The sequence below is a fragment of the Melanotaenia boesemani genome, chromosome 16 (genome assembly GCF_017639745.1).
Source record: "Melanotaenia boesemani isolate fMelBoe1 chromosome 16, fMelBoe1.pri, whole genome shotgun sequence".
Taxonomy (NCBI): domain Eukaryota; kingdom Metazoa; phylum Chordata; class Actinopteri; order Atheriniformes; family Melanotaeniidae; genus Melanotaenia; species Melanotaenia boesemani.
In genome coordinates this window covers 29740982-29757360 of record NC_055697.1, presented here as the reverse complement: position 1 = coordinate 29757360, position 16379 = coordinate 29740982, and the positions used below count along the sequence as shown (strand labels likewise).

Here is a 16379-nt window from a genome sequence, read left to right as displayed (position 1 = left end):
TGAAGATGATCTGAAGATGTTTTTTTCTGCAGTCAGCGTTTTACGTTATTTCTCTTCATTTTCCCTGGAAACAGGTAGGAAGACCAGACGGTCATAACTGAACAGGCCTGAACTGCTCTTATTCCTCCTCAGCCTTCATCTTATGGCCCTTCATCTTCCACATTCCATGTTGCCTTTTGTGTTTGGCATATTACTGTCTGAAAATGAGTCCAGAAATCATGATGATCTGAGCAGGTTTGAGCAGAGATTGCTGCTTGTTTTCTCCAGTATATAAAACCTAAAGTTAAATACTTGGCAATAATTTTAATAAGTCATTATGGCTGGGGAGAGGGGTAATGGTACATTTTCCTATCTGAATATTTGTAGGGTACATTCATTGTCCACTTCATCAGGTCCAGCTGTTTAATTGCTTGTTAACATATATATCTAATCAGCCAATCACATGGCAGCAACTCAGTGCATTTAGTCATGAATGAAGTTCAAACTGAGCATCAGAATGAGGAAGAAAGTGGATTTAAGTGACTTTGGATGTGGCGTGGTTGTTGGTCTGAGTATTTCAGAAACTGCTGATCTACTGGGATTTTTACAAACAACCATCTCCAGGGTTTACAGAGAATGGTCTGAAGAAGAGAAAATAACCAGTGAGCAGCAGTTGTCTGGACCAGAAAGTTTAGTTGATGTCAGAGGTCAGAAGAGAATGGGCAGACTGGCTGGAGATGATAGAAAAGCAACAGGAAGTCAAATAAGCTGATTCTAAGGATCAGAGTTCAGTGGAAAGGACATTAAAGCCTGGATGCATCCTGTCTCAACTTATATCTTCCTGTATCAGCAGTTCAGGCTGCTGGTGTAATGGTGTGGGGGATGGAGAAACGTTGCTGGTCTGAGTCTCCATTTCAGCTCCACTTTCAGATGCTAGGATCAGAAATTTAGTGGAAACATCGTGAAAACATGGATCCATCCTGTTTTGAATCAATGCTTCAGGCTGCTGCTGGTGTAATGGTGGGGGGAGGTTTTCTTGTCCCACTTTGGGCCCCTTAGTACCAACGTGTCCTGGTTTAACCAGCACAGCCTACCTGAGTATTGTTGTTGACCATGTCCATCCCTTTATGACCACAGTGGAGCATCTTCTGATGCTACTTCCAGCAGGATAATGCACCATGTCGCAAAGCTCAGATCATCTCCACCTGCTTTCTAGAACATGACGATGAGTTCACTGGACTCCAACGGCCTCCACAGCCACCAGATCTCAGTCCAGTAGAGCAGCTTTGGGATGTGGTGGAACGGGAGATTCTCATCATAGATGCAGCCGACAAACCTGCAGCAACTGTGTGATGCTGTCATGTCAACATGGAGAAAACCTCTGAGGAATGTTTCCATCACCTTGTTAAGTCTACGTCACCCAGAATTAAGGCAGTTCTGGAGGACAAAGAGAGTCCAACACAGAACTGGCTAGGTGAATACCTTAAAGGTAAGGTACAAATGTCTTAGATCTTGTTGTGGGTAATATTTTACAAGTTGCTCTTACTATCAGTTGTGGTGATGATGTAAATCTTTTTTTCAATGTTAATTTAGTTGTAAATGGTAATTTGGTAACATTGTTTTGGTAATAGGTAGGTATTTCATAAGCTACTAGCTCCTGCCTACACCCTTTCGTTGTTTTTTTTTTTTTTCTCATCTTTACTTACTTTCACAATACCGAAATAAGTAAATAAATAAATAAATATACTATAGCATCATATAAAAACCCATTAAAAAACACTGTGTTCAAAAAGACTTTATTTAATTGTTGACATGGCCAAAGTATTTTCTGCTTCTCTCCTTTTGTCCACATGACACTCATCCACACACAAGACATGCAAGCTGTGGCTCTGCAGGTATCCCCCGACTCTTCAGCTCAGTGGTAAAAACTTCAATGACGCTGTTACTCAGCTGGCTGTTGCTCTTGGTTGTAAGACAATCCTGATCTTTTGGAAAATATGCAGAACTTTCTCCAGAAATCTGGATAGGTGCTTCTAGAAGAGGAGATACCAAAATGCAGTGAGGAAATAAAAGGCAGATCTAAAGATGGATTAATCTCTGCAGATTATCGGGTTCGAGCTCAGCTGTGACTGCAGGACAGATAAATGAAACTCACCGTTGCACACGGCCAGTTTGTTGCCTATGTACTGACTATTCCACATGTATCCCGTTTGCTTGCTGCATTCATCAAACAAGCGACTCCTTCTTAAGAAACTAAAATCATAACCCTGTGGAAGAAAAACCCTGATCATTTGACTCATTTCACTTCTCATTTGGCACCGAGTTAAAGCACTTAAACTGAACAGAGCTTGTTAAATCATCTAAAAACCACTTACAGAATTGCACAGAGGTTTGCAGTAGCGCTTGTAGGCAACTGTGACACACACCAGCCCCCCATTACTGGGAACTTCAGCATGGCGACACTCCTTTGGCTCGGCATCCTGGCATTCTGGAAGTCAATAAATACTTAATAAATACAGATTATAAAACATTTAAGTTGTCGGACGTCCAGTTTGAGGGAATGTTTCCTGTTTTAGCTCTCAACCCTGACATTTTCAAAACCAGAAAAATTGGCAAAACACGATGAAACCTGCAGCTGTCTGCACAGCTAGCATATTCATGAACCACATAAAAAAAGCTGTGTTCATTTGTAGACATCATAAGATGATTTAATATTGATTTACTGATTTCTGCCATGACAGGTTGCCTTTTACGTCGACACTTTAGGAAAAATGATCTACACCCAAATGAAATCCTACTTGGATGAACATACTTTTTCAGAGGTGTTCCAGTCAAAACCAGTTTAAAACCACACAACTTGGTATTCTTCACAGCTCAGGTTTGTAGAGCTCAGCAGTGGTTTGCATCGTAAGTGGAACTGGAGTTCTTGCTGTCACCTCCTTAGGGGCCACATAACACATTATTATTGTTTGATGAACAGCCATCAGATGATTTGGAAATGTTGCTTCCCTTTTAGATCAGTAACCTCCATGAGGAAAACTTCCATGAATTGTTTTGCCTCAGACTATCATCCACAGGCTGCTGGTGGCTTTGGGCCACAGAGGGAGCAGCTTTTGGAGTCTTTCAAAATTCACTTCCACTCTCCCCCTGTTGACAGAAGCAGTCCTACAGCTACGTCTTCTTCGTCTTAGATTTCTCTTATTAATAAAGTTTAGGTCGTAGAGAAAGGTCCCTAAAGAGGAACAACAGGATTGATCTTAAAGAATTTCATGTTGTGACTTTAAAATGACGTCATAGTTTAAATATGTCCTTATTAACTCTGGATATTAGATTTTTCATGTGGAAACTTGACCTTTAAAGGCTCTGAATGAGGAGTGCTCATGGTATCTCGTGCTCTATACACTCACCATCCACTTTATCAGGTCCGCCTGTTCAACTGTTTAACACAAATGTCTAATTAGTCAATCGCATGGCAGCAACTCAGGGCATTAAGTCATGTAGACATGATGAAGATGACTTGATGAAGTTCAAAATGAGCATTAGAATTAGGAAGAAAGAAGATTTAAGAGACTTTCAACATGGCATGTTTGCTTTTGTGCATTTTCACACACAACCATCTCTAAGGTTTACAGAGAATGGTCTGAAAAAGGGGAAAATTATCGTATAAGATAGCTGTCAAAAAGACGTATGCATGATTCTAAGATTTGTAGTCGTATTTTTGTGTTAATAAAAGTTTTGTGCACAAATCAAGGCTGTCATATATGTGCGTCTGGTCAATTTTGTGGATTAGGAGTTGTTTTATGTGAGTATGAATCTTAAAGCTGTGAGTGCAAAATCTTGTGAATACAACTCCAATTTCTACGAAGACAAAGTCTCCTATTCTGTGTGGACACGAATTCACGTTTTTGGGTACGAGTAGAAAAGTATTCAGATGACGTCACAAGGGAGGAGTAATCGATCTGCCGATTGTACAAAACACAACAAGCTCCAATTTCAAAGATGGCTGAAGAAATTGCAGCGGGAGGAGCTACCGGCTCAAGTGAAGCCTCACAGGTAAGATGTTCAAGCGGTCTTTATTTATATATTAAAGAAAAACATACTATTTTCAATAATATTCTTTGATTTAAAGACGTACTGCTATAGTTTGCCATGTCGGGTAGTGCTAGCATTAGAAGCTGGCTTGTGCTATTAGCATTGATGTAGCGTGGAAACTATAAAATGTTTATTCTTAGACAATGTCGATTGAAATGCGACTTTTATGGATTTATTAATTACGCTATTTAGTCGATCAGTCTGTCCTCGCCAATCCTCTTTTCCATTTACCCCACTCCCTTCGTCCACCTTTTTTTTTTATTCCACTCCTGCGTTGTTCAGAAGCTGAGGATAAATCAATCCATGTACCGGTGAATAACCGTATTTATTATATATGTCATGATATGAATGAATGAATGAATGAATGAAAAATACTTTATTAATCCCAAAGGGAAATTCAATATTGTAGTAGTAGTAATTTTTTAGTAAAACAATCACATTAATTAATTAAGGTCTTTGTTCTTCAGCCTGATAGCTGCTGGAAGGAAGGATCTTCTGTATCTCTCTGTCTTGCATCGGACTTGAACAAGCCTCCCACTGAACACACTCTGTTGTTTCGTCACGGCGTTGTGTAGAGGGTGTGAAGGATCTTCCATTATCTTCGTCAGCTTGTACAGAATTCTTTTTTTGATGATCAACTCCAGCGGCTCCAGAGTTACTCCAAGCACAGAACCGGCTTTCTTGATCAGTTTGTTAATTCTTTTCAAGTCTCTGGTTCTGATGCCGCTGCCCCAGCAGATTGCTGCAAAGCTGATTGCACTTTCAACAACAGACCTGTAGAACATTTGCAACATTTTGGTGCAGACGTTAAAAGATCTCAGCTTCCTTAAGAAGTAGAGTCTGCTCTGACCTTTCTTGTAAATGTACTCAGTGTTGCTTTTCCACTCAAGTCTGTTGTCCAGCTGAACTCCAAGGTACTTGTATTCCTCCACCACCTCCACCTCCTCTCCCATGATGGAAACACTTCTATGTGTGTTCTTGTTCCTCCTGAAGTCAACAATCATCTCCTTTGTTTTCTTGGTATTCAAGATGAGATGATTGTCACCGCACCATTTCACAAACTGACCGACCAGTTCTCTGTACTCTGCTTCTTGTCCATCACTGATACACCCACTGGCGTCCCTAGCAACGGTGCTCCGCAAGTCGTGTTATACTGTTTACAAAAATGACAATCCATTGCAACTTTCTACTGGGAGGAATTAAGTCTCTTCACTCCATCGGCGTCCCAGGTCACGTCACTCAAACGCCCCCGCAACCCCCGCAATATCGTGTTTATGGCAGAGAAGATTACATAAATATGCATATCATGACATATATAATAAATACGGTTATTCACCGGTACATGGATTGATTTATCCTCAGCTTCTGAACAACGCAGGAGTGGAATAAAAAAAAAAGGTGGACGAAGGGAGTGGGGTAAATGGAAAAGAGGATTGGCGAGGACAGACTGATCGACTAAATAGCGTAATTAATAAATCCATAAAAGTCGCATTTCAATCGACATTGTCTAAGAATAAACATTTTATAGTTTCCACGCTACATCAATGCTAATAGCACAAGCCAGCTTCTAATGCTAGCACTACCCGACATGGCAAACTATAGCAGTACGTCTTTAAATCAAAGAATATTATTGAAAATAGTATGTTTTTCTTTAATATATAAATAAAGACCGCTTGAACATCTTACCTGTGATGCTTCACTTGAGCCGGTAGCTCCTCCCGCTGCAATTTCTTCAGCCATCTTTGAAATTGGAGCTTGTTGTGTTTTGTACAATCGGCAGATCGATTACTCCTCCCTTGTGACGTCATCTGAATACTTTTCTACTCGTACCCAAAAACGTGAATTCGTGTCCACACAGAATAGGAGACTTTGTCTTCGTAGAAATTGGAGTTGTATTCACAAGATTTTGCACTCACAGCTTTAAGATTCATACTCACATAAAACAACTCCTAATCCACAAAATTGACCAGACGCACATATATGACAGCCTTGATTTGTGCACAAAACTTTTATTAACACAAAAATACGACTACAAATCTTAGAATCATGCATACGTCTTTTTGACAGCTATCTTATACGATAGAAAATGTCCAGAATCAGAATTTGGTGCAAACAACATGAAGTCATGGATCTATCCTGCCTTGTATCAACAGTTCAGGCTGCTGCTGGTGTAATGGTGGTGAGATATTTTCTTGGCCCACTTTGGGCCCCTAGTACCAACGTGGCCTGGTTTAACCAGCACAGCCTACCTGAGTATTGTTGCTGACCATGTCCATTAAAAGTCGCTCAATTACTAAAATTTAGCTAATAAATATGTATGAAGCATTATTTTCACAAGATAACTACTGCATAAGAATGATGTGATGAAAGCCCAGGAGGGCAGAAATATTAGTCTGATCAATGTTTCTCTCACTCTCTCTCCTGCTTCAAATGTTCAGAGAAACCTTTCCAACAGCAGAGGCTAATGGAGGTTTTTGTTGTTGTTTTTACAAATCTGTCAATAAAATTAAGAAAACTTGACTTTTTTTTTGTAACAAACATTAATGACATCCCCAAAAACATAGATAATCTGATCAGATGGATTCTGTAACTCATCAGTGGGAAGTTGTCATGGTAGCAAGATGTTCTCAGAAAGATGCAGTAATAGAACAAACAGAGCCACGTTCCTCTGGCTCATCCTCCTACCTTTCAGCTGGTGTTTGTGCAGCGTTTCGGTCAGATTCCTCATGTAGTTCAGCAGTTCAGCTCTCTGATGAGCGCTCCACTGCGAAGGGGGCTTCTCACCACACTCTGCTGCCATCTTTTGGTCAAAATCAAGTACTGCACTTAGTTTATTCCTGCCTGATGTGTTGCGTAAATAGCAGCAAACATTTTGAACATTATATTATTGTAGGATAAATATTCCCAATTTACCTTTAGATCAGCTGAGAGACGCTCAAAGACCTGAGTTCCTGAGCTACAGTTCAGAAGAATAGTTTCCTGAGCTCCAGAGGAGGACAAGACTGCAAACAAATACAAATGATTAACTTAAAGATCAGCTGTGTGCAGTATGAATACACATAATTTTAAACACAGATAGCAGAGATTACCGGATAGTGAACAAAGCAAAGTTAGCGACGCTCTCAGTGCCATGGCTGCTTGATTTGGACTTTCTGCCCCAGAACTGAAGGCACAAAACTGTTGCAAGTGAATTTATTGACTCATCTCTGTGGGGGGAGGACAAAGTTTCCAGAATTGGCAAATACTTCAGCCAACTTTTTCCAAACATCCACCTTTAACCTGCGATGTCAAACAAACCTTGGCTCTGATCTCATTTCCACTATTTCCAGAGATTGTTGTGGTGATTTTCAGTGTCTGTTCCTGCTTTGAGCTGATGGGGGAGCTGGCAGCACACCCACATGGCAAGACTTGCCATACACTCACACTCGGCTGTAATTAGGCATTGTACTGTTCTTCAAACAGGATGTCACCACTGCTTCTTAGTTGTGAGCCTATTATGGAGCCAAATGCTGGCATGAGATTCACAGATGTACACCCACTCACATCCACACACACAAGCCAATCAAAGCCGCTGGGTGAGTCGGTGTCAGCCGGTATGTTGGGCCACGAAGGATGACTCTGTAAATAATTCACCGTGGATGTTATTCATTATGGATGTCTGACGATTTCGGCACAAATGAATTATTGAGGCTTTTAGGACGAGTGATTGAGCTCATTAACACGGAGAAATGCCTTTTATGTTTGATTTGAGGAACAAAGATTAGTTTTCTAAATGGACCTGGAGAGCTGTTATTATCTTCTTATCAACATGTCCTCTACAGGCTTCATTTCTTTTTTTTTCAGGCTTTCCTTTGTCATCTTTTTATCTCATAAATTGATGTTTTTTTTTTGTCTAAATTCACTCTGTGAAATTTTAATGGTTAACTCATTAAAGCTTAAATCTGGGCATATTGCAGTGGTGTAAACCAGTGGTTCCCAACCTGGGGTCCTGGACCCCCAAGGGGTTCCCCCAAAGAGCACAGGGGGTCCCCTAGACTTTGAACATTCAGAGCCATTGTGATTAATGTCTGCACATTGTTCCTGTTTTAAGAAAAAAGTAAGGCTATATGTTGTTAATTTACCTTTGGCTTTATTGAAGGACTTGACTCAGCCGGAATACATTATTTATGGTGAGAATCTCACTGTTGAAGTAGTAAAACCAAGCATGGTTTAAGCACAGGGTGGGGCAGGGGGTCCATGGCTTATGGGTGCTTGCAAGAAGGGGGGTCCCAGAGGAAAAACGTCTGGCAACCACTGGTTTAAACAACACAAACGGTGATTACTGTTGTAAACATGTGTTTATTCATAATTATTCAAAGTTAGAAAAAAAACATGTAAATGTAAAACTAGCAGGTTGTGTTTAGTTGTGGAGCATGAGGACTTGGATTCAAACGCAATGTAAAAATCTCTAATTTGTACAATAATTGTACAAAAGTCACACATAATATTTAGATATAGACGTAGTGCTACCAACCCAGACTTGAATTTTCCCTCTTACTGCGAACACGGCAACATCTGTGATAATTCACTGTACATGTGTAGCTTGAAGTGCATGTCAGAGCAGGGAAACATTAACGTGAGCTCCTTTTTTCCTCTCAGCTGTATGTTAGTGTCCAAAACAACAACAAAAACAACTAAAAGAAAGAACTTATTCTGGAGCATTTGGACCCCATCCATACACAATTAATAAAGCATCATGAGAGGAAAATCACAACAGACTGCTTAATTCTTGGATCCAGTAAGAATAGACACAGATTCAGATTATTCTCACATTTCTTAGTCTGCAAATAAAAGGTGTAATTAAAAGAAGGATGATGTGACACAGTAGTAAACATGACTCTACCACAGCTGTTACTGTGTGTTGCTGTTGAAGTGTCTGATCCTCAGCATTTCATAGGTTTATGATTAGAATTTCTTAACATTGCATAGGTTATGACTATATTTGGTTGCAGCTGTAAGCAGACTGCCATTTCCTAAGAGAGAATTTTAGACCTCATGTATGAACAGGCTTATAAGTTCCTAGTAGTGTGTAAAGCTTAGCATTATGTAAGGCACACTTAGATTTTCTCCATATAAGGGTTTGTATCTCCAAGCTGGCTGGCCTCTGCAACTTAGCAAATTCCTAGAACAGAATGTGCACATAAAATTCGAAGAAGCACACGAACCTTATAGGGTGTAACATTACACATTTTTATATACAGCTCTCATGATTGAGTTGTAGACTTAGGAATGTTCTTCTTTTGAGAAAGCACATATAGAGACATATGTGGTCAGTTGGGTTTTCTATTTTGGCTTCAGAGACCTCACAGATTTTCTGCAGATTGATCTAAGATGTCACTTTTTGAAATAAAACCTTTTTTTTTTTTTTTTTTTTTTTTTTTACCTCAGAGTATTTTTGTCACATGTTTGGCTTAAAAAGAAGCGGCATCATGATGAAGGTCAGAGAAGAAGGTCATCACACAATGGAGCCAACTCATCATCGAAGAAACAACAGAATTAATAATCAGTAATTATTCCAATGTCTAAGATCAATACGCCTAAAACAATAATTATTTAATGATTTCAGGCCAGTAGCACTCACCTCTTTGGCTATGAAGTCATATGAAAAACCAGTGAAGGATGTGCTTTTGTAACTTCCATCATCAACTGGGCACTCTCCAGTTTGTTGACCAGTCAGGCAGAGGGCTGGATGATGCTGCTGGGATGCTTTTAAATGTGTTAAAACTACATCCAGCTGCATATCTTAGCAGACAAGCTGAGAACATCTCCAACATTAACAGTATGGTGATGTTGAAGCTTCTTGATTTTTTTAGTAGTATTGATCTGACATTGTCAGATATGAAGTCCCGGGTACTTGAAAGGGTGAACCTGTTCCACACAAACTCCATTAATCCACAGTGGTGGTGTCTCCCCTGTTCTTCATCCTGAAGCTCAAGCCCTTTTGTTTTTGAGGTGTTTAACTCCAGATTGTTTATGAGGCACTGATTCACAACAAAGTCATATTATAGCACTTTACACATAAATCAGTTTAAACCAATTCAAGCCATTTTATATATATAAAAAGAAAAAATATAAAAAAATGTCCTAGTTAAGGAACCCAACACATGACATCAGCCATCTGGTTGATCCTTTTTTCCTCAACTGTATTTTTCCTCTTTATTTTGTATACAAATAAATGATGATGCCATCATGGTAGATGCCACATTATCAAATTTACTAATGATTCTGTTATGTCCCTGTAAGACTAAGTTCATGGTCCTGATGCGAGTGTTTACATCAACTGGTGCTGGTTGCAGCAACAACTAAAGGCGGATTTATGCTCATGCTGCGTCTGTGTAACCGCCGTAGACTCGGCGTAGCTCTGCAGAGGCTCGACGCACCTCTTCCAGATCTGACGTGTACCTGACGTGTACCCCTGCTACGCAGACGGTTACGTGAAGGTACTCCCTTGTGAGGCTGATCAAATTATTTCTTTGTTTTCTTCCACAAGCTAATAAAGACACTGGACCATACTGGACTCCATTGTTGTTTTAACACAGAAAATACTTACAGAACTGAAGCGCACCATCAAAAGAAATCCGACCTGGTGAGTCTACCGGCCGATACTGCCCCTGCTGCCACCTTCAAGTTAGGAGGAGAAACTGCGACATGACACCAAAGCGATGCGTACCCCCTACACTCAAGTGCGAGAGCAAACTCACCAGCGTCAGATACACCATAGCCGACCGCATGCAGACGCCGCATGAGCATAAATCCACCGTAAATATGCACTGATTTTAGGAAAATTCCCACAGCCATCTTCCTGGTTGTGGTTGACCGACTGTTGAACTGGTGCAGCAGAAGAAATACCTGAAAGTGTTTGCAAGGTTTGGTTTGGATGTGCATCAGAACTACTGGATCATCTTTCCATGACCTCGATAAGCTGTTTAAGGAAAGACTCATTGTTTTTGTGCTTGATGTCATAGTTTTCTTCTTCTTTCTGGCTGTCTACTGACTCCAACTCCTTGGTCAGAGGCTTGTTTGAAAACTAAAAACCGATGCGTTACTGGAAGAACGGCGCCACTGAGATGTAATTAGAAAGTCATTTAAAGCGTCCAAATAAACCAGAGCTTATATGTTTTAAACTAAGATTATCACACATTGTACACAAACACACACAGCTGATCCACCTTGATACCCCTGTTTCACACATCACTTCAAAGCCAAACACACCTCTGAAGAAGCCCTGCACAGCGTTGTTATAAAGGTGATGAATGGCGTGTATGATAGCAACACGCTCTCCTCTCCGTCTAACCTTTCTCAAATACCCGTGACATTCCTCCTGCAGCGCTTCTTGTCTACCTCCCTTGAAAGCATTGTGCTGAATTAGCCAACCATGAAAAATGTCTACTCTGTTGTCAGATGATTGACATGGATGAGCTGCAAAAAAACAGCTGTTTGGTATTTAAGAAGGCGGTGCTCTACCTGTTTCAAAGACTTTTCCTGTTTGAGAGGATCACTGCGCCCCCAGGGAAAGTTTGAATGCAGCTGATGAATAGCTAATAAGGTCTATTAGCTCATTTAATTACCTCTTTGCTTTTATCACAGGCCTGATTTATTTTCTTAACCAACAGAAGCTGCTATGGTTGCAGATCATTTTAAAGCCGTGTTAGAGATTTTGAAAGATTAATGTCCAAAACCCTTCTGTAGCAAGGACTTAACACATATATTCAACTCTGCCTAAATCAAAGCAGGAGAGATGGCAGTGAATGGGACATTTAAAAAGTGTGTGTGATAACTCCAGTTATGCGCATCAAAACAAACTAGTCATTGAGATATCAGCATCCTGTGCAAATAACTGCTATTTTTTTTAACATAAGTTAGCAGAAGTGAGGGAAACCTTGTTCAGAAAAGAGCATCTTCAGTAAAATCCTCTCTGCTTTCTAAATGCATCCCAGCGAGTGAGTCAGCGCAGCAAGTTCACACAATCGCTTAGTCGCCCTGTTAGGCAGTGAAGCCAGCATGCAGACTGTTCGGCACCTTCAGGAACGAAGCTAACACCCATGTACTGAAGCACCAGTCCAGAACACACACCAGATGGTAGAAACTATCAATTTATCAATATTTATAAGATGCAAACGTGAATAACGATAATGCTGCTCTTCCTGAACACCTGTTTCCCTGCTGGCTTACAGCGTTCTTGTTTACCACCTGTCTCCTTACACACTTCCTGCTCCTCCAACACCGGCGGCCATAAGAGCTTACCTCATGTCTCGCTGCCAACTCTTTCTACAGCTTGTTGCCTTCTCGTTTAATAAACTATACACTTATGCATGTTTACGCTTCCTTTTCTGTCTGTATTCCTTCTTGCAACCCACTCACTGAGTTTACCTCTGTGCTCCTTGCTTTCAGTCGCTTACTTTGCCTATTTTTTGTTTACTTCCAAATGGGTTCTGTTATTATCAGTGGTTTCCATCTAATTGGCTGTTACCATGGTAATGAGTACTTATGTATGATCTGGTTCACCGACAGCATGCCCGTTTGGCCTTCACCTAATTGTTAAGGATAGTAAGAAGAGCTTCTTGACCCTTACATTCCTTTATTCTCCACACATGTATCTATAAATCTCGTTCTGAGGTGACTTCTGTGCAGGAGTGGTGTCATGTTGCTACAGTATAAAACAGAAGTGAGTACAGCCCTCTGCTATATGACCTAAATGCCAAACAATTCAATCATATCACCTCTCAGTAATTGCACTGCCTCTAAAGGTGCATCATAGGTTATTTGCTCCCATGAAAAATTAAAAACAAACTCTTTAGGTTCTAATATAATCCCGAGTAGAAACCTGGTGCAACAGAAGTGAGTAGTTTAAACCTTTTCATTTATTCTTGGTATTCTTGCATGTTGGAGGAAGTCCGGTAGCTTTGTCTCACTTGCTCTTTGATGCATTATATTTTAATATTAGTTAATATTTTCTGTTAAATAAAGATTCAAATTAATTAACTAATTGCAATTTAACTTGTGTTGTCTTAAGAATATCCTAACTTTTCCTTTAATGTTTGTTTTTATTAAAAACACTCAACAGAAGTTGCATTGTTGAGACCAATTCCAGTCTTCAAGGGCCTGTCCTGCAAATTTTAGATATTTCCCTGCTGCAACACACCTGTTACCCCCTCTGGAGCTTCTTTCTTCTTCTTTTCCTGGTGTTTTTGTTTAGCTTTGCAGGGATTATTCTGGGCAGAACTATTTGGCATGATTGGGAAAACCTGGCCAGATCAACACACACTGGTAGTAATAACTTATATATGTCCCAAATCTTTCCTACATTTAGTTTTACATGTCCTAAGTTTGTTTATAAATTTGAATATTATTTTTTGCCTGGATGCTCGTCTCTCTTTTGCATGACATGAGATGTACATCTTGTAGTGATGATTAGCTTTCCACTGAGGCAGTAAGAGTTTCTGTGGTTTAGTCGATGTTTTGTGGTTCACCACTGGATTCAGGTCAGTGTGAGCTAGTGATGCAGTGTTTATTTGGGTGTGTAATCCCCTGGTGGTGGGGGTACTCACTACTGGGTGTGCTGCAGTGGGCTTGATAGTGTTACAGTAAACAGGGAAGAAAGCATTTACTGTAGCATAGGAACCCACAATCTCAGTCTCTCTTCAAACTATGGGTTCAGTTCCCACACCTTTAAGAAGTTAAGGAAAGTTAATGGTTTGTGGTCTTACTGTTTTAGAGACCAGAGTCTCTTTTTGTATGATGGAATTACTTGACTGATAAAAATTAAATATCTTAAAGAAGAAACTTACTGTTTTATGGAAACCCAAATCATCACTTTGAAGGAAGACGACACCTACTCCTACACTACTTGGACAGTGAAAGGATGCTGGAATATCCATGATTGTGTTAGACAGTATTCTGGTATCTACATATAAATGATAGAAGTGATTATATAAATAAGTATGTCCCTAACATCTTTTGCAGTCATGCAGTGACTGATGTTCTCACTCCTTCATTTCTACACGTTCACGTGGTAGTTCTGGTTAGGTTCATGCCAAACATGCCGGAGCCATATTAATTCATCTGGCTCTCATCTGACCAAACGATGCATATCCAATATTAATTAGGATTCTCTTCATGTTCTTGCAGTTTTGTGCCAAACAAGTCGTGAGACTTCATCTTTTCATTAGAGGATGATGTGACACACTGAGCTTTCCTGTTTTTAGGGCTGTTCTAAACCAAATTTCTATTAATAACCTGCTAACTTTTGTCTCTTCATTATTTTTTAATGATTGCCCAATTCTGTCTCCAACTCTTAAGGATTTTTTGTCTTCACTGTCACCCACTGGCCACTGCATACTTAGAACATGCAGTACCAAATATAGGGCACCACAGGCTAAATATAAAAAAAGGGAAAAATCACAAACTAAAAAAACAAATAAAAAATATGCAAATAAAAGCCTAGAAAAGAAAATAAGACAAACAGCATCAGACACTATTTTCAGACTGAGTAATGACTGATTACAACCAGGTGTGCCTCACAGGAACAGGTCATTTAATAAGCTTAAAACCTGGTAAGAAACAAGCAGAGAAGCAAATTAGCCAGAAATGCCCAAACCTGACTAAAATGTGTGAAAAATATTTCAAAATTAAACCAAACTGTAACTAAAGGTGTTTGTTTTACTGTTGATAGGAGGGAATGTTTTACTTGTCACATTGGAAATAATGAAAGTGATGAAGTGAAAAATCCCTGACTTGCAGTGCAACTGCACAGAAGTGTAAAGTGTTCATTTGGACACATTTGGTCTAATTCAGTTCCTTTACCAAGCACATTTACCTAGTTAAACCTAACCACGCCTAAAAAAGCAAGCTAAAACACATAATAAAGCTCAATATTAGACGTCATGGACTGATATACGCTGTGCATGCTCACACTGAGCAGCTGGAAACCAGCAAACCTAAACGCCACGTTATCTGGATGAATTTAAACATACATGGTGACATTTTTCACATTTTTACTGCCCAAACAACATCAGTAATCTGAGTTTATATTTTTACACCGAGCTCAGGTTGTTGGATTTCTGATGCCAAAAAGTAAAAAAGACATGTTTATTTATGCAGAACTGGCTCATATTTATTTAGAAAAAGTTGTTCCACCGTGTTGTGTCATGTAGAGTCTGTGCTGAAGATTTTCTCAAAGCAGGAAGTCTTGCAACATTAAAGACAGCCTGCTGCATCATCCGGAGGGGATCCATGTCAGAGGTGGGGGATGCGCTCCACATCCTCCCAGCAGAAGGGCACGCAGAGAGCAGGAGTTTGTTGTTCAGGTCTTTAAAAGGTTTGCACTGCTGCCAAAAGCTGGCAGCAGTTCAAAAATGGTTTTTCTTCTTCTTCTTAAAAAAAACAAAACAAACAAACAAAAAAAAAAACCCACATTAACGGTTTTTGCTTGGCATGGAAAGCTGAGCGGCTTTGTATGCAGTTATAGTGATCACTAAAGGATTCTCGACTGATACACTTAGAAAAATGTCTTTGCTTTTTAAAAGGAAAATACCGAAATATAAATGCTCTTGTGTACACATGAACCTGTGAGTTGTAATCAGTCATTTTTCAGATGAAAATGAGACAGCAAAATTAAAAGTAAAGTCTAATAACTAAAACTATGACAATATACAGTATACTGAGTTGGCAATAGATTCCGTCAGACTTAATCTGTGGTAAACAGGAAAGCACACACATTTAGCTCTGGCGTAGTCCCATGAAACTTCTGTGACAAAATGCCAGCACCAGTTAAAAACATGGAGATACATTTAACATTTGGTGTATAACAAAACCAACACTTGTGGAGCAACGAACACTGGTGAAAACAACAAATTTGAAACAGAATTTGAACGCCGACCATCCTGAAATCAATGCAAAGCTAGCATGCTAAAGCCCATGAGCTGTGTATTTCATTGACAAATAATTTTCTCCATAGTTTTCAGTGATGAATAATGAGTGTCTATAAAACCTCAGGAGGTGTTTACACCTTTTTTTTTTTTTTTAACAAATACAAACAAGATGAAGATATTTGGCAGAGACTTGATGTAATCCGATCTAATTTAGCTGTGTGATAAGGTGGATGTTTTGGGAAGAGATCATATCAGACTTGAGCTCCCTGTGTGGTAAAGAAGATGGCCCACACATTTGGTCTACCTCTGAAAAGATGGTGCAATTACTTCCAATTTAGCTTCGTGAAAGTAATACAACAAAATGTCAATTTCTGGGAGAATGACAGGAGCAGACGTGAG

At 39.7% G+C, this 16379-nt stretch overlaps 2 protein-coding genes across 2 annotated transcripts in view; one reads left to right on the top strand and one right to left on the bottom strand.

Annotated features, from left to right (window-relative positions):
- The window catches only part of ccdc172 (coiled-coil domain containing 172), a 29508-nt gene extending 19923 nt beyond the window's left edge, over window positions 1–9585 (top strand). Inside the window, exon 8 of the mRNA XM_042010711.1 lies at window positions 9499–9585. Within this exon, the coding sequence (XP_041866645.1) occupies window positions 9499–9525 (27 nt within the window). The 3' untranslated portion in view covers window positions 9526–9585. The remainder of the gene's footprint in view (window positions 1–9498) is intronic.
- si:ch1073-126c3.2 (uncharacterized protein LOC555816 homolog) lies at window positions 1760–7261 on the bottom strand. Its single transcript, XM_042010712.1, has 6 exons — window positions 7161–7261; window positions 6985–7073; window positions 6757–6871; window positions 2355–2467; window positions 2135–2246; window positions 1760–2012 (listed from the first exon to the last, which is right to left on the bottom strand). Exons 1-6 carry the CDS (start codon window positions 7201–7203, stop codon window positions 1837–1839), a joined length of 648 nt encoding a protein of 215 aa, XP_041866646.1. The 5' UTR covers window positions 7204–7261; the 3' UTR covers window positions 1760–1836.
- Window positions 9586–16379: the final 6794 nt, after the last annotated feature.